At 43.7% G+C, this 16,373-nt stretch overlaps 1 protein-coding gene across 1 annotated transcript; it reads right to left on the reverse strand.

The window, feature by feature from the left end:
- Positions 1-2,558: 2,558 nt before the first annotated feature.
- Positions 2,559-15,447, reverse strand: LOC146063744 (uncharacterized). Its single transcript, XM_083176444.1, has 5 exons — positions 8,370-15,447; positions 7,979-8,145; positions 6,582-6,644; positions 3,624-4,048; positions 2,559-3,549 (listed from the first exon to the last, which is right to left on the reverse strand). The coding sequence occupies exons 3-5, from the start codon at positions 6,613-6,615 to the stop codon at positions 2,998-3,000; spliced, it is 1,011 nt and encodes a 336-aa protein (XP_083032570.1). The 5' UTR covers positions 6,616-6,644; positions 7,979-8,145; positions 8,370-15,447; the 3' UTR covers positions 2,559-2,997.
- Positions 15,448-16,373: the final 926 nt, after the last annotated feature.

Below are 16,373 nucleotides of genomic sequence, written 5' to 3' on the forward strand. Positions count from 1 at the left end.
ATGATTCATGCTGGACAACAATTGAACATCCACCGCCACACACCATGCCTACAGGAACTGCAAAAGCAAGAAAAGTCAGGGAGGACTACTGTCGATTTTTCAACACAGTTGGAGCCGTTCCCTGGCAGGAGGAGTCCATTTCATAAACTTGCTGATGGGTTCCTTATTTGTATCTATGGACAGTGCATCTTTGTGTTGGACTGGATGGAGACCCGGATGGTTACCCAGTGGACTGCGTTTGGACAACCATTGACTACTAACTTTGCAGCATGGATTTACAATAAACTTTGATGGTCAGGGGGGACTCTAGAACATTACTGTACAATGTAGGAGCAAACCAGGGCAGGAATGTTCATTGATGAGCTGGATTGCTGATGGGATACCTGGACATTGCATCTTCGTGCTGGACTGGATGGAGATCACGGAGCCCGGAAGCTTACCCAGTGGCCTGCGTTTGGACAACCAACAACAGATCAAGCCATCAGACACGGTTGTATATATTTTTACCCTTATTTCATTGTTTGTTGTTTAAGTTTAACATAAATGTTTTGTGAAGGAGTGTTGCTTACTTGTTTGGGCTTACATGCGCGTGCATGTACTAATAGTAGGAAATTATGACAGCTCCTTTGTTAATGCCAATTACATTTATTAGGGCCAACAACTGATCCTACTGGTTTTTTTTTCTTCAGCAATAAAATTTGAAGCAAAAAATTTTCTGGCTTAGCACTTTTTTTTCAATATTTTAAATAGATAAGATCTGCAACCAATCCTAATCGTACGATGTACAGGTAGCCACTCACATTCAAAACACCATAGGAAAAAAAACTAAGAAAAGTAAGTAAAAAACTTATTTAAGCTATGTATATTTAAAACTACAATATTTCAATGTATTTTTAAGGATTCTCCCCAATCCCAAGAGGTCAATTTTTTCATTTAGTAAGCTGAAAAGCATAAATTTAAAGTATGTCCTATTAGGCTAAACAAATGTTAAAACCATAGTTTCAAATAAAATATATATTACTGTGTCAATCTATAAGTGTAATTGATCTGCAGATTGGTGATGTTTAAACGGGACACCCCACATGTTGTTGTACTACACATTCCAGCATGCCCTGCCTCCATTGTAGCATGGGGAAATTGATTAACTGTTGCACTGAATGCTGGTATGTGTAGTTCGATAACATCAGAATTGTCAATGATAACCCTTACTGACATAGAGCATAGTAATAATTGTTGTTTTTTTCCAACCTAGTAAAGTACATTTCCTCTGATATTACGTTAATGAAATTTTTCCAATAAATATCTGTATCAATATATACTGTAGTACATTTTTTTTCAAGTTATTATTTGATGTACCATTGGTTTCAAGTTAATATGTAATTGCCAATTCCAACTTTATTTTTTTCTTGTAGGAACACCTTCAATAATCGACGGATAATGAAAGTTCAACATTATTCAAGTTTATGTTTATGTGGTTTTTTTTTTAAATGTGATTTCATATAACAATTGTATTAAAACTATACGCTCAAAATGTTTGATAAATAAAAAATGTTTTTTCCAAAAAACTGTGTGCTTCATGGAAAAGGGACATAATGGGTTTACTGATGCAAGGAAGTTATAGAAAAGGGATAGGACTTTACTCGTGTTGAAATGGTTTTGCAGTTTGGAAGATCCGGGACGAGTACAATAATAGAACTTAAGGTGCCCACACACGCAATGTTGCCGGCAGTGCAATGCTGTACGATGGGGTGCACGCTCCCGCGGCACCTCATCGTACAGTACAAAAAGTATGTGCTGCACATACTTTTTGTCCTAGCTTTTTTTAGCATAGCATCGCATCGCATGCACATCGTATGCACAAGGCATACGATGCGATGCTATGTGTGCTAGTTAAGCCCAGAACGCATGCCGGGATCGGTGCGTGTGTGGGCTCCTTAAGTTGAGAGTCTATGCAGGGTTGAAAATTACATTAAGGGTGAGATTTAATAGGATGACAGATTCAGAAAGTGAGAGATTTAGTGAGAAAACTCCAGTTTTTTGAAAGCGGGAATTATTTACACTGCAAAACCAGTTTGAATTTGAGATTGCCGCTTTCAAAAAAATTATGATTTTGCACCAAAGCTCTCACTTTCTGAATCTCTCATCCTATAAAATCTCACCCTACGTTACAAAAGTTGCATTAAGCAGACCTCCAAATGATCAGTAATGATGTCACACCATGAAATGAATGTATTTGTAAAGTGTCTTCTATTACCTCTCAAATGCTATGGAATAACTTCTACATAACTTTCAAATGTCCGTTTCAAAATACACTTATTACCATGATTTCTGCTGTATGAAAAGAGTAACAAGTGCATTCTGAAAGGTCCAGAGTGATTTCACCATTTCCAAAAATTTTACATTTTGGAAGTTTGAAATCAAATTGTACTGCAGTCCCTTTCAAATTGCAACACAGCCACCATATAACATACTGTACCTGTGAAATCATTGTTACAAACATAACATTACTCTTTGAGAAAACAATAACTAAACATTAATGAAAACACAACACAAGTATGTTAAATTTAAATTTTTACTTTGGATACCAAAAATAAATATCAAATATTACATAAATATGTGGCATACTGGACTGGATTCACAAGTCATATAGGAGCCACAAATGTGTCCGAAGCAAGGATTAAAAGCATATACAATGTCAAGCAGAATAATGCATATGTGAACCTTGTCAACAACAGTGTAAGGAGACAAAAAGACAATGCATCAGTGATAACGGTAAAATAATAAATCTCCAACATGCAAACAGCATTCTGTCAAGAAGTACAAGAATGCATTGAAATCGATGCAACAGGTGGCCAGGTGGAATATGGTCTACAACCCGAACGTGTGGGACCGTAGACCACCTCAAATTCACAATAGAACAGCTAACAAAGACAACCACATGAACAATTTTTTAAACATAAAATAAACTAAGTTTTTAGACCGACGTAAAATTTAGAGCTACATATTTTGCAACCTATATTCATCCTGTGGAGTCATTTCGGACTCCAGGAGCTTTGAAAATGCCCCACCGGATGAACTAGCTTGCATGGGGGGATTGGACATGTGGGCACCCGGCGCATAAGTATGGGAAGGCTGATGACTTCCCGGCGCATACAAGTAGGGTCGGGGATGGTGAAATGTGGGTTGAGGCATAACTGCTGGATGAGGGGTGGTTGACGGAAGCACTGCACATGTTTCGGTCAATTTCTTGCCCGTCGCATAGTGCAGTGCATCCGCCACCAATTTTTTAAAAAGCCACTTTTGATCCTCATCCAAGCTTTTAACCTCGGTGCCAATGTACACCGCATCCGGATTCGACTGGGAACTAAGAAATGCATCAGCCCGCATAAAAAATTGTTCATGGCTGGGCTGCACCGGGGAGGACTTCTTGGGGGCCTTCCTCCTTCTAACAAGAGGAGTAGGGCATGGCTCCTCCACGTCCGCTGTATCCTGTTGGGGATCCCGGTGCACGGAAGATGTCAAATCCTCGCCCAGCTCCGGAGACAATGCCTGTGAAAAAAAGAAAACAATGAAATATATTGCACGCTTGAATTTTTTTTTTTGTAAAAATTAAATATACTCACTAGATCAGGACTACTTGTCTCTTCAACCTCCACACTGGCAGGTGAAGGCTGAGGAGGAGACACTGCTCTAGCACTGCTCACGGATGTTGTCTTCGCCGGCTGTTCTACAGTGAATAAAAGGAGGTCATAATACCACAACGACGGGGTGTAGACCTCATCCGCCCCGGCACCTGATTGCATCGATTCCAAATGATTCTTGTACTCCTTGAGGAACACTGTTCGCATGTTGGAGATTTTCTTCTTGACCAATTTCACTGATGCATCGCTGTTTGTCTCCTTACAGTAGTTGACAAGGTCCTCATAAGCAATGCTCCGCTTGACATTGTTTGAATAGTCCTTGCTTCGGACACGCCACAGACATTCGTGGCTCCTATACAAGTTAATAAATCCAGTCCAGTATGCGGTGTGGTCATCAGCACCACTATCTGTAAGTTAAAATGAAGACATATTTGTTAATTGAAATGAAGAATCACAACTTTAAAATACATATAAAATACACAGTAATTCCTTTTTATAACATGTATAAATTAAAGAAGAACATTTGCCTGTACAGTTGTTGCTGAATTAAAACATCCTACGGTACTTATGTAATATCTGGACTCCCGTTTTTCTTAGGATACCGCGTCCCCTCGCGGGGCTCGCTGCGCTCACCACGCTTCGGCCACGGTGGCTTGCAGCGCTCACCACACTATATAAAATCAACACCATGCGTGTTTGGATAGTAGGGGTCTGAAAAAATGGGGTGCATTTAACATGGGAGTCCAGATAATACATAAGTACCCATCCTACATATCAAGAGCTATTATTTAAGCAAAATAAGTTCTGGAAGTGTAGACGGGGCAGAAGTGGTCGCCAATGTGAGTGGAGCTAACAAAGGTGCAGGGCATCAATTGCTGCATACATTTTTAAGTCACAAAGGCACCAGCAGTGCCAGATGTAATCAAAACGCCACCAGTAATGGCCAAAACACAATGGGCGGCATTCAATGAGGCTGATTCCCCAGGTTTTTATGGCGATTTTGTGCTGTAAGGCGAAGTTCAGACAAAAACGGTGAATCACCCTATTCAATGACCAGATGGCGAATACATTTCAAGGTTTTTTTCGCCATGATTCACAGAGTAGCAATCGCTATCTTTTTATGGTGAAGTGGAATATGAACTTTTAAAATAAAGTGTTTGGTGTTTTTCAATTGGTTCAAAGAACAAATTTGTTTGAATGATAGCGCAACCCCCTTAAAAAGATGTGATGGTCACAATAAACATTTAGAGATTTATTGTGTCAAAAATGTGACAGAATAATAAGCGAAAAAAGCACATATAACAATAATTACAAATGGTCCAAGGGCAGCTTTCAATTTTCTTAAAGGTTACACCAGGCAAATAAATGAAGACTCTCTCTCACCATGAAATGAGGTTGCGGTGGGCTATACTCCCATGTGAAGTCCTGCGGCCACACCGCAGATGGCTTACTGTAGAAAAGTCCACAGGTAAAGTGCTGGTGTGTCATTAAAAAGTGTCTGGTCGTTTTTAAAGTGCAAGGTGCCAGTGCAATGTGCTGGGCAGTCTGTATCCAGAAAAGCTGCTTTTCTGGATACAGACTGCCCATCACATTGCACTGGCACCTTGCACTTTAAAAACGACCAGACACTTTTTAATGACGCACCAGCACTTTACCTGTGGACTTTTCTACAGTAAGCCATCTGCGGTGTGGCCGCAGGACTTCACATGGGAGTATAGCCCACCGCAACCTCATTTCATGGTGAGAGAGAGTCTTCATTTATTTGCCTGGTGTAACCTTTAAGAAAACTGAAAGCTGCCCTTGGACCATTTGTAATTATTGTTATATGTGCTTTTTTCGCTTATTATTCTGTCACATTTTTGACACAATAAATCTCTAAATGTTTATTGTGACCATCACATCTTTTTAATGGGGTTGCGCTATCATTCAAACAAATTTGTTCTTTGAATCTGTACCTTTGAAGGTGGTGTACCTTCTATTGTTTGAATAGCTGCACCCCACTTAATCAATTGCGCTGAATTGCTCCACAGACACTTGTTTTACAATTCGTGTAAAAAAAACTGGACTTTTATTCTGAGGAGGGGCATGCTATTTTTATTCATGTGCTGTAAGCACATGAATATATATTTAATTGTTAAAAAAATATATATATATCTTTTTTTAACACAGAACAGCCAGCAGGGGGCCGGAGCCGAGCCGCTCATTAGATATTCATATATTCACTCCACCCGATCATTACATATTCATGATCGGGTGTAGTGAATAAACCCGGTCCCCCGCTGGCACCCACGGGGGGCAGCCTGTGCTGCCTGGCACCCGGGGAGCCCACCTCCCCCCCACAAACGTTCTGGGGCAGGTAGGGAGACTTCCATCTCCCTGCCTGCCACCGTCCTCAGGCTTCCTGCGGCGTCCGCCGCAGGAGCTCAAATTCGCCGGTCGGGGGTAGCAAGCCCCTGACTCGTTGAATACCAGTGCCGGCGAGTCTCCGGAACACATCGAGCGGTGGCGAATGTGCAGCGAATCCTAAACAGGATTCGCTGCACGTCGCCGGTATTCACATTGAATACCGCCCAATGTTCTTCTGCAGTGCCACATAAACATCGGCCCCAGCAAGTGGGGCAAGTTTGAAAATAGATATGTTTAAGAGCTGCTGAATGTTACAAAATGCATAAATAAATAAATGCATCAACATGCAACACCCAGCAACATTTGCAGGCTGTGTCATTGCGAGGGGGAGACAGGTGGTCAGACAGGCTGGGGTTTGTTGGTCTTGCAAGGCTGCGAATTGGCGGCCTTGCAAATCCAACAGAATAACCCCCATTGTGCACAAATGCATCAAAAAACATGTGTACATTAAAGGCAAAAGACAGGAAGCATAATACAATTTACAAAACACATTCATTTTTAAAAATTAAAATGTTAGACTTCATCAAAAATTACCAATGGCTGCTGCACGTGAGGATGTTGATGCCATTATTTTTCGAATCTGATCGACAAATAGCTCTGGAAAACATAAAAATATTACGATAAATGCACATCCTTTCAAACGATTGCATTTCTGTATAACAAAAGGGTATAGCGTAACAAGGCAACGTTTCAAAATGCATGCCCTGCTACCTTTGTACAGGTGTTGCAGGGAAAACACACAGCCATGTGGCTAAGGATACATACAGATGGGGCAGGTCTCATCTTGGCAGGGGATGGCAAAGGCGACGCCAGCCGCCATCCCCCGCCAGCCCCATATCTATAACGAGAAGGGGACGCGCGCGCGTCCCCTAAAGTATGTTGCTTCCAGGCTCTTCCCCAGGTCAGCCGGGGTCCCCGCCACCTGCCCGCACCCCCCCTAACCCTGTCGGTCTCCCTGAGGCGGAGACGGACAGGGTTCCCGTTGGCCCGCCCACGGAGATTGAGACGCGCGTTCGCGTAAGACGCACGCGCGTCTCAGTCAGATGGCAGGCCAGGCTGCTGGCAAGGATCGTATTTTAAAATGCGATCCTATCACCGGGATGTATCATCCATGGGACTGCAGGGACCTGCAAATCCCTAACCCAGAAGCAGGGGGGGGGGGGCAGCGCATGCGCAGTTATGTGCTGTCCCCCGCCAACCCCTCTTACCGTACTGCCCTGCACGGGTAATGCGATATGTAGCCATTGCCTGCAATGGCCTATCACCATCCCAGAATGGCGATAGCTCAGGGGTGCGAAGCCAGGCTCCCCAATGTTGATACATCGGCCAGGTTGGCATCCCCCATATAAACCTATGGGGGATGCGGCCAGAGGCGCTGCAGGGGGGGATCGCAGCAGGGATCGGAGAGTTCCCGGTGAAACATTGGGGTGATACATAATATTTGCAGTTAACCCCCGAAAATGGGTGGTTTCGGGGCTTTTCCAACAAATATTATTTGAAAAATGCGGCCCTAGGGGAGAGACAGAGACAGGGGTACACACAGAGACAGGGGTAGAGACAGAGACAGGGGGAGAGACAGGGAGAGAGAGACAGACAGAGCAAGACAGTAGGAAAGAGCAAGACAGTAGAAGAACAAGAGAGAGGGAAGAGAGAGAAGGGGGAGAAAAAAAAGGAAGAGAAAGATGGGGAGAAATAGAGAGGAGGGAGAGAGGGAGTGAGAAGGAGATATACTAGCACAGAGGAAATACAAAGAGACAGGGAGAGAGAAAAAGACAGGGGAGATACAGGGAGAGGCGGAGAGAGAGAGAGAGTGAAAGAGAGAAAAAAGGAGAAAAACAGTGATACAGAGAAAGGGACAGAGGGGAGAGAGAGATAGGGAGAAATTAGTGTGCTTATGCAGGGGTGCAGGTTCCAAAACCACAATGACTTACCCCAGCTGCAGTGAGTCTCTGCTTCCTGCTCTTCTGTGCAACCACAGCAGCGCTTGGTCAGGCGGTGTGTTTTGCTAGCACCGTCGCACCTGGTTCAGGACACCTCCTCTGCCCACTATGCTACTAGGGTCTCCTGACGTCCTGGTTCTCGGATCAGGAGTATTCGCCTGTGAACAAATAAATAATCATGAAATTGGTCAGCAATATGTGGTGCACAAGACTGAATTGGGCCTCCTCCTAGTTATCCACTGTAGTTCCACCCCTGCTATACATTGGTGGTCAGTGGGTTGAAAATACATACATTGGTGGTCACTGGGGAGCTAATACATACATTGGTATTCAGTGGGGAACAAATACATGCATTGGTGGCCAGTGGGGAGCAAATACTTACCAACACAGAGACGCTCCGCACGCAAGCACCACACACCAACTTCGTTTGCCACCTGGGACTCGAGTGAAGACGCCGCGGCTGGATGAGTGTCAGGTCACGGACAAACACAAGGCCGCACTATATAAGACACTGTAAATAAATAAATAATGCCATTTAGTAAATTTCCAATAAATAGGGGCCGGTTTGTTTGGGAAACGGTCATCTATTAGAAAGCATTTAGGTAGCCAGTCATTAGGTCGACTTGCAGGAAGGTCGTCCGGACATAAGGTCGCCAGGAGAGAAGGTCGACATGGTGTTAGGGTGACATGGATGTAAGGACGACATGAGGACGGTCGACTGGTCATATGGTCGACATGGTGTTTTTTACTGTTTTTGGAGGCGACAAGTGCCGTCAGGTGGTATTTCATGGCCTACTATCCACTAGGGCAGTGGTCTCCAACCTTTTTTGGGGCGGGACCTACTCGCAACAAAATAAACCGCCCAAAGAGCTACTGAATTAAAACACGTAAAAAAATCTGCATAATATCAAAAACAATGCCCTTTACACATTATGCCACACACCGTAATGCCCCTGACACCTTATGCCACACACTGCAATAACCCCAGACACAATATGCCACACACTGCTATGTCCAATATGTCACAAACATACCTCCCAACACGAGGCAGAGGAGAGGAGACATCTGTGCATGGCGTAGGCACGCTGCCAAAATTAGAGGGTTCACCTACTACCGTGGAACTCCTGTGATCTACATCCCCCATTTTACCAATATGAGGGCATGGTCAGCTCCATGGAAAATGGAGGTGTGCTACACATATGTCCCCAATAGTACAGTGCCAGATACACATGACCCCAATAGTGCAGTCCATGATGCCCATTATACCTATGACGCACACTGTGATGCCCATTATACATATGGCACACACACCGTGATGCTCCATTATACATATGCCCCACACTGTGATGCCCATTATACATATGTCCCACATCGTGATGCTCCATTAAACATATGTCACACACCGTGATGCCCATTATACATATGGCACACACTGTGATGCTCCATTATACATATGTCCCACACCGTGATGCTCCATTATACATATGCCACACACCGATATGCCCATTATACATATGTCACACACCGTGATGCCCATTATACATATGGCACACACACCGTGATGCTCCATTATACATATGCCACACATCGTGATGCTCCATTAAACATATGTCACACACCGGTTTGCCCATTATACATATGGCACACACACCGTGATGCTCCATTATACATATGCCACACACCGTGATGCCCATTATACATATGCCACACACCGTGATGCTCCATTATACATATGCCGCACACCGTGATGCCCATTATACATATGCCACACACCGTGATGCTCCATTATACATATGCCACACACTGTGATGCCCATTATACATATGTCACACACCGATATGCCCATTATACATATGTCACACACCGTGATGCCCATTATACATATGGCACACACACCGTGATGCTCCATTATACATTTGCCACACATCGTGATGCTCCATTAAACATATGTCACACACCGGTTTGCCCATTATACATATGGCACACACACCGTGATGCTCCATTATACATATGCCACACACCGTGATGCCCATTATACATATGCCACACATCGTGATGCTCCATTAAACATATGTCACACACCGTGATGCTCCATTAAACACATGTCCCACACATGATGCCCATCATACATATGTCCCACACATGATGCCCATTATACAGCAGTGAAAGCAGTATTCGGATGGGAGTCACAGGCAAATGCGCACTGCACAGCAAAGTGACAGTTATCAGCTACGGGAGGTGGTGGCGACAACGGCATGGGGGTGAAGGCGTGTAATCTCCTGCTGGGAAGTCACCTCACGCCGCAAAATCGTGGAGCGGCAGGAAGTCACTTTCTGACCTCCGAGCGAGGAACCAATACACGCCGGCAGGAGGTCACTATCTTGCACATTTGACCTCCTGCCACAAAGTGACGCCGTGAGCTACCGCATAACACCCGGAGAGCTACCGGTCGCTCGCAAGCGACGGCTTGGTGATCCCTGCACTAGGGCATGGAGGAAGTTTTTAAAGCTGTGGCGAGCGAAGCGAGCAATGCGAGGGTCCGATTCTCACTGCAAACTGTGTCCATGTCGACTGTGTTGACATTCAGCTTAAAAAAGGGTGAAAAACTCCATGTCGACCTTCCTCATGTCAACCTTACATCCATGTCGACCTTCTCTCATGACGCCCTTAAGGCAGGTTGACCTTCCTGCAAGTCGACCTAGTGGGGTCGACCTAATGACTGTCTACCTAAATGCATTCTAATAGATGATCCACACCCGTGTGTTTGCAGTGTGCAGCAGGTATCCATGTGGCTTGCAAAAGATTTTTGCAACCAAACATAAAAAATGCATGTACTGTACACCAGCAATGACTATTTGCATATATACATGCATGTAAATATGCTAATATGCATTGCTGTACAGGGGGGAACATTAGCACATATACATGCATGTAAATATGCTACTATGCATTGCTGTACAGGGGGTACATTAGCACATATACATGCATGTAAATATGCTAATATGCATTGCTGTACAGGGGGTACATTAGCACATATACATGCATGTAAATATGCTAATATGCATTGCTGTACAGGGCATTGCTGTACAGGGGGTACATTAGCACATAAACATGCATGTATATATGCTAATAATCATTGCTGTATAGGGGGTACATTAGCACATATACATGCATGTAAATATGCTAATATGCATTGCTGTACAGGGGGTACATTAGCACATATACATGCATGTAAATATGCTAATATGCATTGCTGTACAGGGGGGACATTAGCACATATACATGCATGTAAATATGCTAATATGCATTGCTGTACAGGGGGGACATTAGCACATATACATGCATGTAAATATGCTAATATGCATTGCTGTACAGGGGGTACATTAGCACATATACATGCATGTATATATGCAAATGATCATTGGTGGTGTCCAGTGGGTACATTAGAACATATAAATGCATGTATATATGCAAATGGTCATTGCTGGTGTACAGTACATGCATGTATATGTGCTAATAATCATTGGTGGTGCAGTGGTTAAATCGGCACCTATATAGTTCATTGGTGGTGCAGTGGTTAATCGGCACCTATATAGATCATTGGTGGTGCAGTGGTTAAAACGCCACCTGTATTATTGAAAATGAGTCCCCAGACATTGGTGGTCAGTGGGTTAATGCTCCCCATACATTGGTGGCCAGTGGTTAAAGGCTTGCACTTACCGACTTGCTGCTCCAGGCTCCAGATCCGCACAGGAAATGCTGCTGCTGCGTGTTCTCCCGCCCGGGACTGGATAGAAGTGGGCGGCACCAGGATGACTGACAGGGCCCTGGAAATCGTCTAGCACATCGCATCTTAAGCATATCGCAAGGCACATACGATGCATGCGATATGCTTAAGATTTGTGCTAGATAGAGTGTGCTGCCCACTCTATCTCCCCTCCGATCTGTCCTTAAACGGGAGCGCGCATCGGGCTAGGAAGCCCTTACAATGCATACAATCAGTATGCGATATGCATGCGATATGGCTTCCGATGTTGAGGATATCGTCAACATCGGAAGCCATATCGAACCGTGTGGACACACTATAAGAGTCATTTGCTTTGAACACAACATTGGGTGGTGTTTATTCCCTTTTCAGGTCCATGCCTCCCACATGGCAGTTGAGACATCTACTGTACCACTTAACCGCAATATTCTACCACTAAATTATTGTATGTGGAATTCTATATCTGAACCATCAAAATGCAAAGAGCCAGCCACTCTTTAACAAAATACATTGCTGTTTCAGGTGTACATCAGTGCATGAAACCTAGCAGGAATCTCAGGATCTACTGAATGTGGAAACCTTGGTTTGTTTTAATAGATTGAAGGGAAAGCTTTGCCTTGACTTGATGCCACAAAACTGTAGCAAAGCCTGGCTATCTAAATCAATAGCGAATAAAACTCCCAAGCTAAGAGTCATGTGCTTTGAGCAAAATGTTTGTTTAATGTATCTTCCCTTTTCAGATCCAGACCTCTGATGACAGGTGAGAATTCAACCACTAAACTACAAGATTCTACCACTAAATCATGGTTTTTGAAATTCTATATCTGCACCACGAAAATGCAAAGAGCCAGCCAATCATTAACAAAATATAATGCTCTTTCAGCAAAACTTAAGTACTGCATTAGCCGGGAATCAAACACAGGCCTCTCATACTGCAGGCGAGACTTCTACCATTGAACAACCAATGCTTCTCATTTGTTTAACCTGTTACTTACTCATTTTCATCAATGTGTGAAACCAAGCAGGAATCTCCAAGTGTACTGAATGCGGTAGCCTAGTTCTACTTTAATAGCCACCCCTTGGCTTGACTTGCCTTTATGTCACCCCTACAGTAACCAAGCCTGGCTAGCTCATTCGGTAGGGCATGAGACTCTTTTTTTTTATAATAATCATTTTTATTAAAGTTTCAAGATTTACAGAATAAACTGAATTCCAAGAGAGGGAATGCAAATAAAATGAGGATGGGGTAGGGTAAGGGAGGAGCCGGACATAATACATAAATGACATATGAACTATAAGGAAATAGTATAATAATAGAACGTAACTAATACTAAACACAAGAGGCATGAAAGATGTATGTGTTAGTGTTCCGATAAGCCAAGGCAATATACATAAATATCAATTGGTAGGGCTAGAATTTGGTGAGTGTAGTATAGAGATCTTGATGAGAGTTATCAGACAAGGGCAGAAGTTGGTTTTCCCTATATTGACCCCATTTTAGCCACCTCCTTGACAAAGGCGATGTTGCTGCAGAGTACATGCAATCAGCAATTTCAAATAGGTAATGCTTGTGAATTTTCTCTTCAATGGCTTGTATTGTTGGGATGGCTGGGGATTTCCAAAATTGAGCTATGTATGCTTTTGTAGCGATTAAAATATGTCCCAGAAGGTAACCGTCACCCCCGGACAGTTTTCAGGATAGAAATGAAACAAGGCAATCAATGGCTCAGCAAGAATATCTACCAGTAATACCTTACGGTTAATGGCAACACTTCAGTCCAGAGGGGTCGGAGCAAAGGACAGGACCAGAAAACATGGGAGATGTTTGCAATAAATCCACAGTTTCTCCAGCAGTATTGGGATACATTAGGCCACATTTTATGGAGGCGTTCAGGTGTAAGGTAGGCTCTTTTGGATACCTTATAAAACATTTCCGAGTGGCCAACACGCCTCGAGATCCTGAAACAGGAATGGGCAATGGAGTCCCACTCCTCCCCCGAAAGGGAAAGACCGAGATCTCCCTCCCACTTAAGCTGAGCGGGCAGCTTGCCCCTCCTAGACTCCAGCAAAAGATACGTGTACCACCAGGAAATGCCTCCTCTTCTATGGGGGAGCATAGATGCTGAAGCAAAAGCTTTGGTGAGGGTAATTCCGTTGTATGCCTAGGTGGACATAATACAACCAGTGTCGGAGCTGTAAATATTTGTAGAAGTTCTGTTTAGGTATATTGTGCTGGGCTTGAAGTACTGAAAAGGGGGCTAGAGCATGATCTAAGAGAAAGAGAGAGTGGAAGCCGCGTTCTGCCCAAGAATAAAAGGACAGACCAGGGATTAGGCTAGCAATGGCAGATAAGGACAGTTCTGGGCAGGGTAAGGAAAATGTTGTGGAAGAGAAAACTAGTTTATGCCATGTGGAGAGTGTAGCGTGGACCACTTTGCCAACTTTCTGCTGTGGTGGAACATCAATTGGGGGCAACCACAACAAATTTTGTAGGTGGAGGGGGTGAATGGGCGCTTGTTCTAGCACAACCCAGGGTTTAGTATCAGTCTGCTCGAAGCAATCTGCAGCTTGAGTGAGGAAACATACCGCATGATATTTTTCAATATCTGGGAAGGCTACCCCCGCAGACTGTTTGGGAAGAGTGAGAATGTTTTTAGCTATTCTGGGTTTGGAGTTTTTCCCATATGCAGGTGGAGAATTCTATTATATAGAGATTTTGGCAATAATCTCGGAATTGTGCGGAAGAGGTACATCAACTTCGGCAGCAGTACCATTTTACCCGCCGCAATGCGACCAAGCCACGATACTTTCTGTAGAAACCAATTTTTGGTTAGGTGTTCAAAGGTCTTTACCAGAGGGTTATAGTTGCAATCTATTAAGAGAGTGTCTCTTGCTAAATTATTGCCTTGATATTTAAAGGAGCTGGCCTGCCATGCATATTTATAATTTGTTTCAAGGTGTTAACTACATGTTGTCACGACCACCATGTCTGCCACTCACGCCTCCCATGCCATGGCTGCCCCTGGGGTTCCTAACATGGTAATTCAGACTCTGGCACTCACCTCCGCTATCAGTCCCCTTGTTCCTGGGTTGCGTGATGTCGCGCTGTCATCTCACGGTGACAGTGGTAGCGTGCGCGCTGGTGACATGCGGAGCTTTGACGGCGTGGGGCCTGGGTTACCATAGTGTTCTGTGTCCTGTCTGGGTCTGGCTGGACACGCTGGCTGGTGCATGCTGCACACACTTCCTGTTTCAGAAACCTGTCGCCCCCCCCCCTGGCGGCAGCCATCTTGTTGGTTTCTCCTATCAGGCTGAAATAACTATAAACCAGGCGCAGGGAAAAAAAAAAACTAATAGTTGTCCTTGCTGCTGTCTTGGAAGGGATACTCGGCCCTTCCTATACCAAAAAAGGTCAAAAGATACACACAATTTAGACAGCGCAGACTGCACACAATTAATCAATCAATGAGTTAAAATTTAAATCTGTTTATTTTATACAAATCTCTTAGAAATATAATCAGACTAAAAAAAGGTCACACAAAATCGCTAAAAAGTAAAAAATATATAAAAATAAGAATAAAGGCAAAATTCAACAATAGTTCCTCTCAGCCTGGTTAAGCATATGCAGGGTTAATTGCTTGTTTGTAAGCAGGGTTATATGTAAATCAAGCTGTTTGCCAAAGATTTGTGTAAAATAAACAGATTTAAATTTTAACTCATTGATTGATTAATTGTGTCCAGTCTGCGCTGTCTAAATTGTGTGTATCCTATCAGGCTGCACTGCCAATTTCTATTCAACCAATCACAGTGCAGCTCTCCCTTCAAATACTGACTTGCTGGGCCAAACCAGCAGTCAGTACAATGATGTCCTTATGCTAGGCATCTGACTCTCTTTGCTGCTGGTAGCGCTGCTACTTCTAGTTCCAGAGACTCTATCCTGTATCCTGCTACACCCGCTGTCTTCAACCATCACATCGCAGACCCCTGCTGCTGTCTTAACGGACCGGACAAGGTTAGCCCCCCAAAGGGGTCATCCTTTCTCCAGCCTGACGGTTATTACTCTGCGATCCCTCCTGGTTACAGCTATTAGGGTTGTCAGCACACCCTTCCCGGATTCTTCCAATCTACAATCATCCAACCATCCAATCATCCATTCTTCCAATCATCCAATCATCCAACCATCCAATCTTTCATTCAATCATTCAATCATCCAATTCGGCAATCCAATCATCCAATTCTTCAAGTTTTCATTTATTTCTTCAAACCTTCAAGTCAAGTCATCTCTTCATCCCAATCACCTGCAAGCTCTACAATAAGTATTGCATATCACTGACTTTGTTTACTCATTATCTACAGTATTATCCTTGTGCCATTCCTCATCTTCTGTACCATCGTATCTTTATTAAAACTGTTTTTTCTTTTATTCAATTGCCGTCCTCCCTTCTGTCGCCTATGCAAAAAACATATTTCAAAGCACCTAGCCTCCGTTTCACTCCAGCCGGTGCTACCGGAAACGTGACACATGTTCGGGAATATTTAGGGGGAGAGCCTCTGTTTTAGAAGTGTTGTGTTTATAGTAGGAGACTCTGGAGTATGTATCTAGTATTGTGTGAAGAGATG

This window comes from Crinia signifera, chromosome 3 (assembly GCF_055691185.1).
Source record: "Crinia signifera chromosome 3, ASM5569118v1, whole genome shotgun sequence".
Lineage (NCBI taxonomy): Eukaryota > Metazoa > Chordata > Amphibia > Anura > Myobatrachidae > Crinia > Crinia signifera.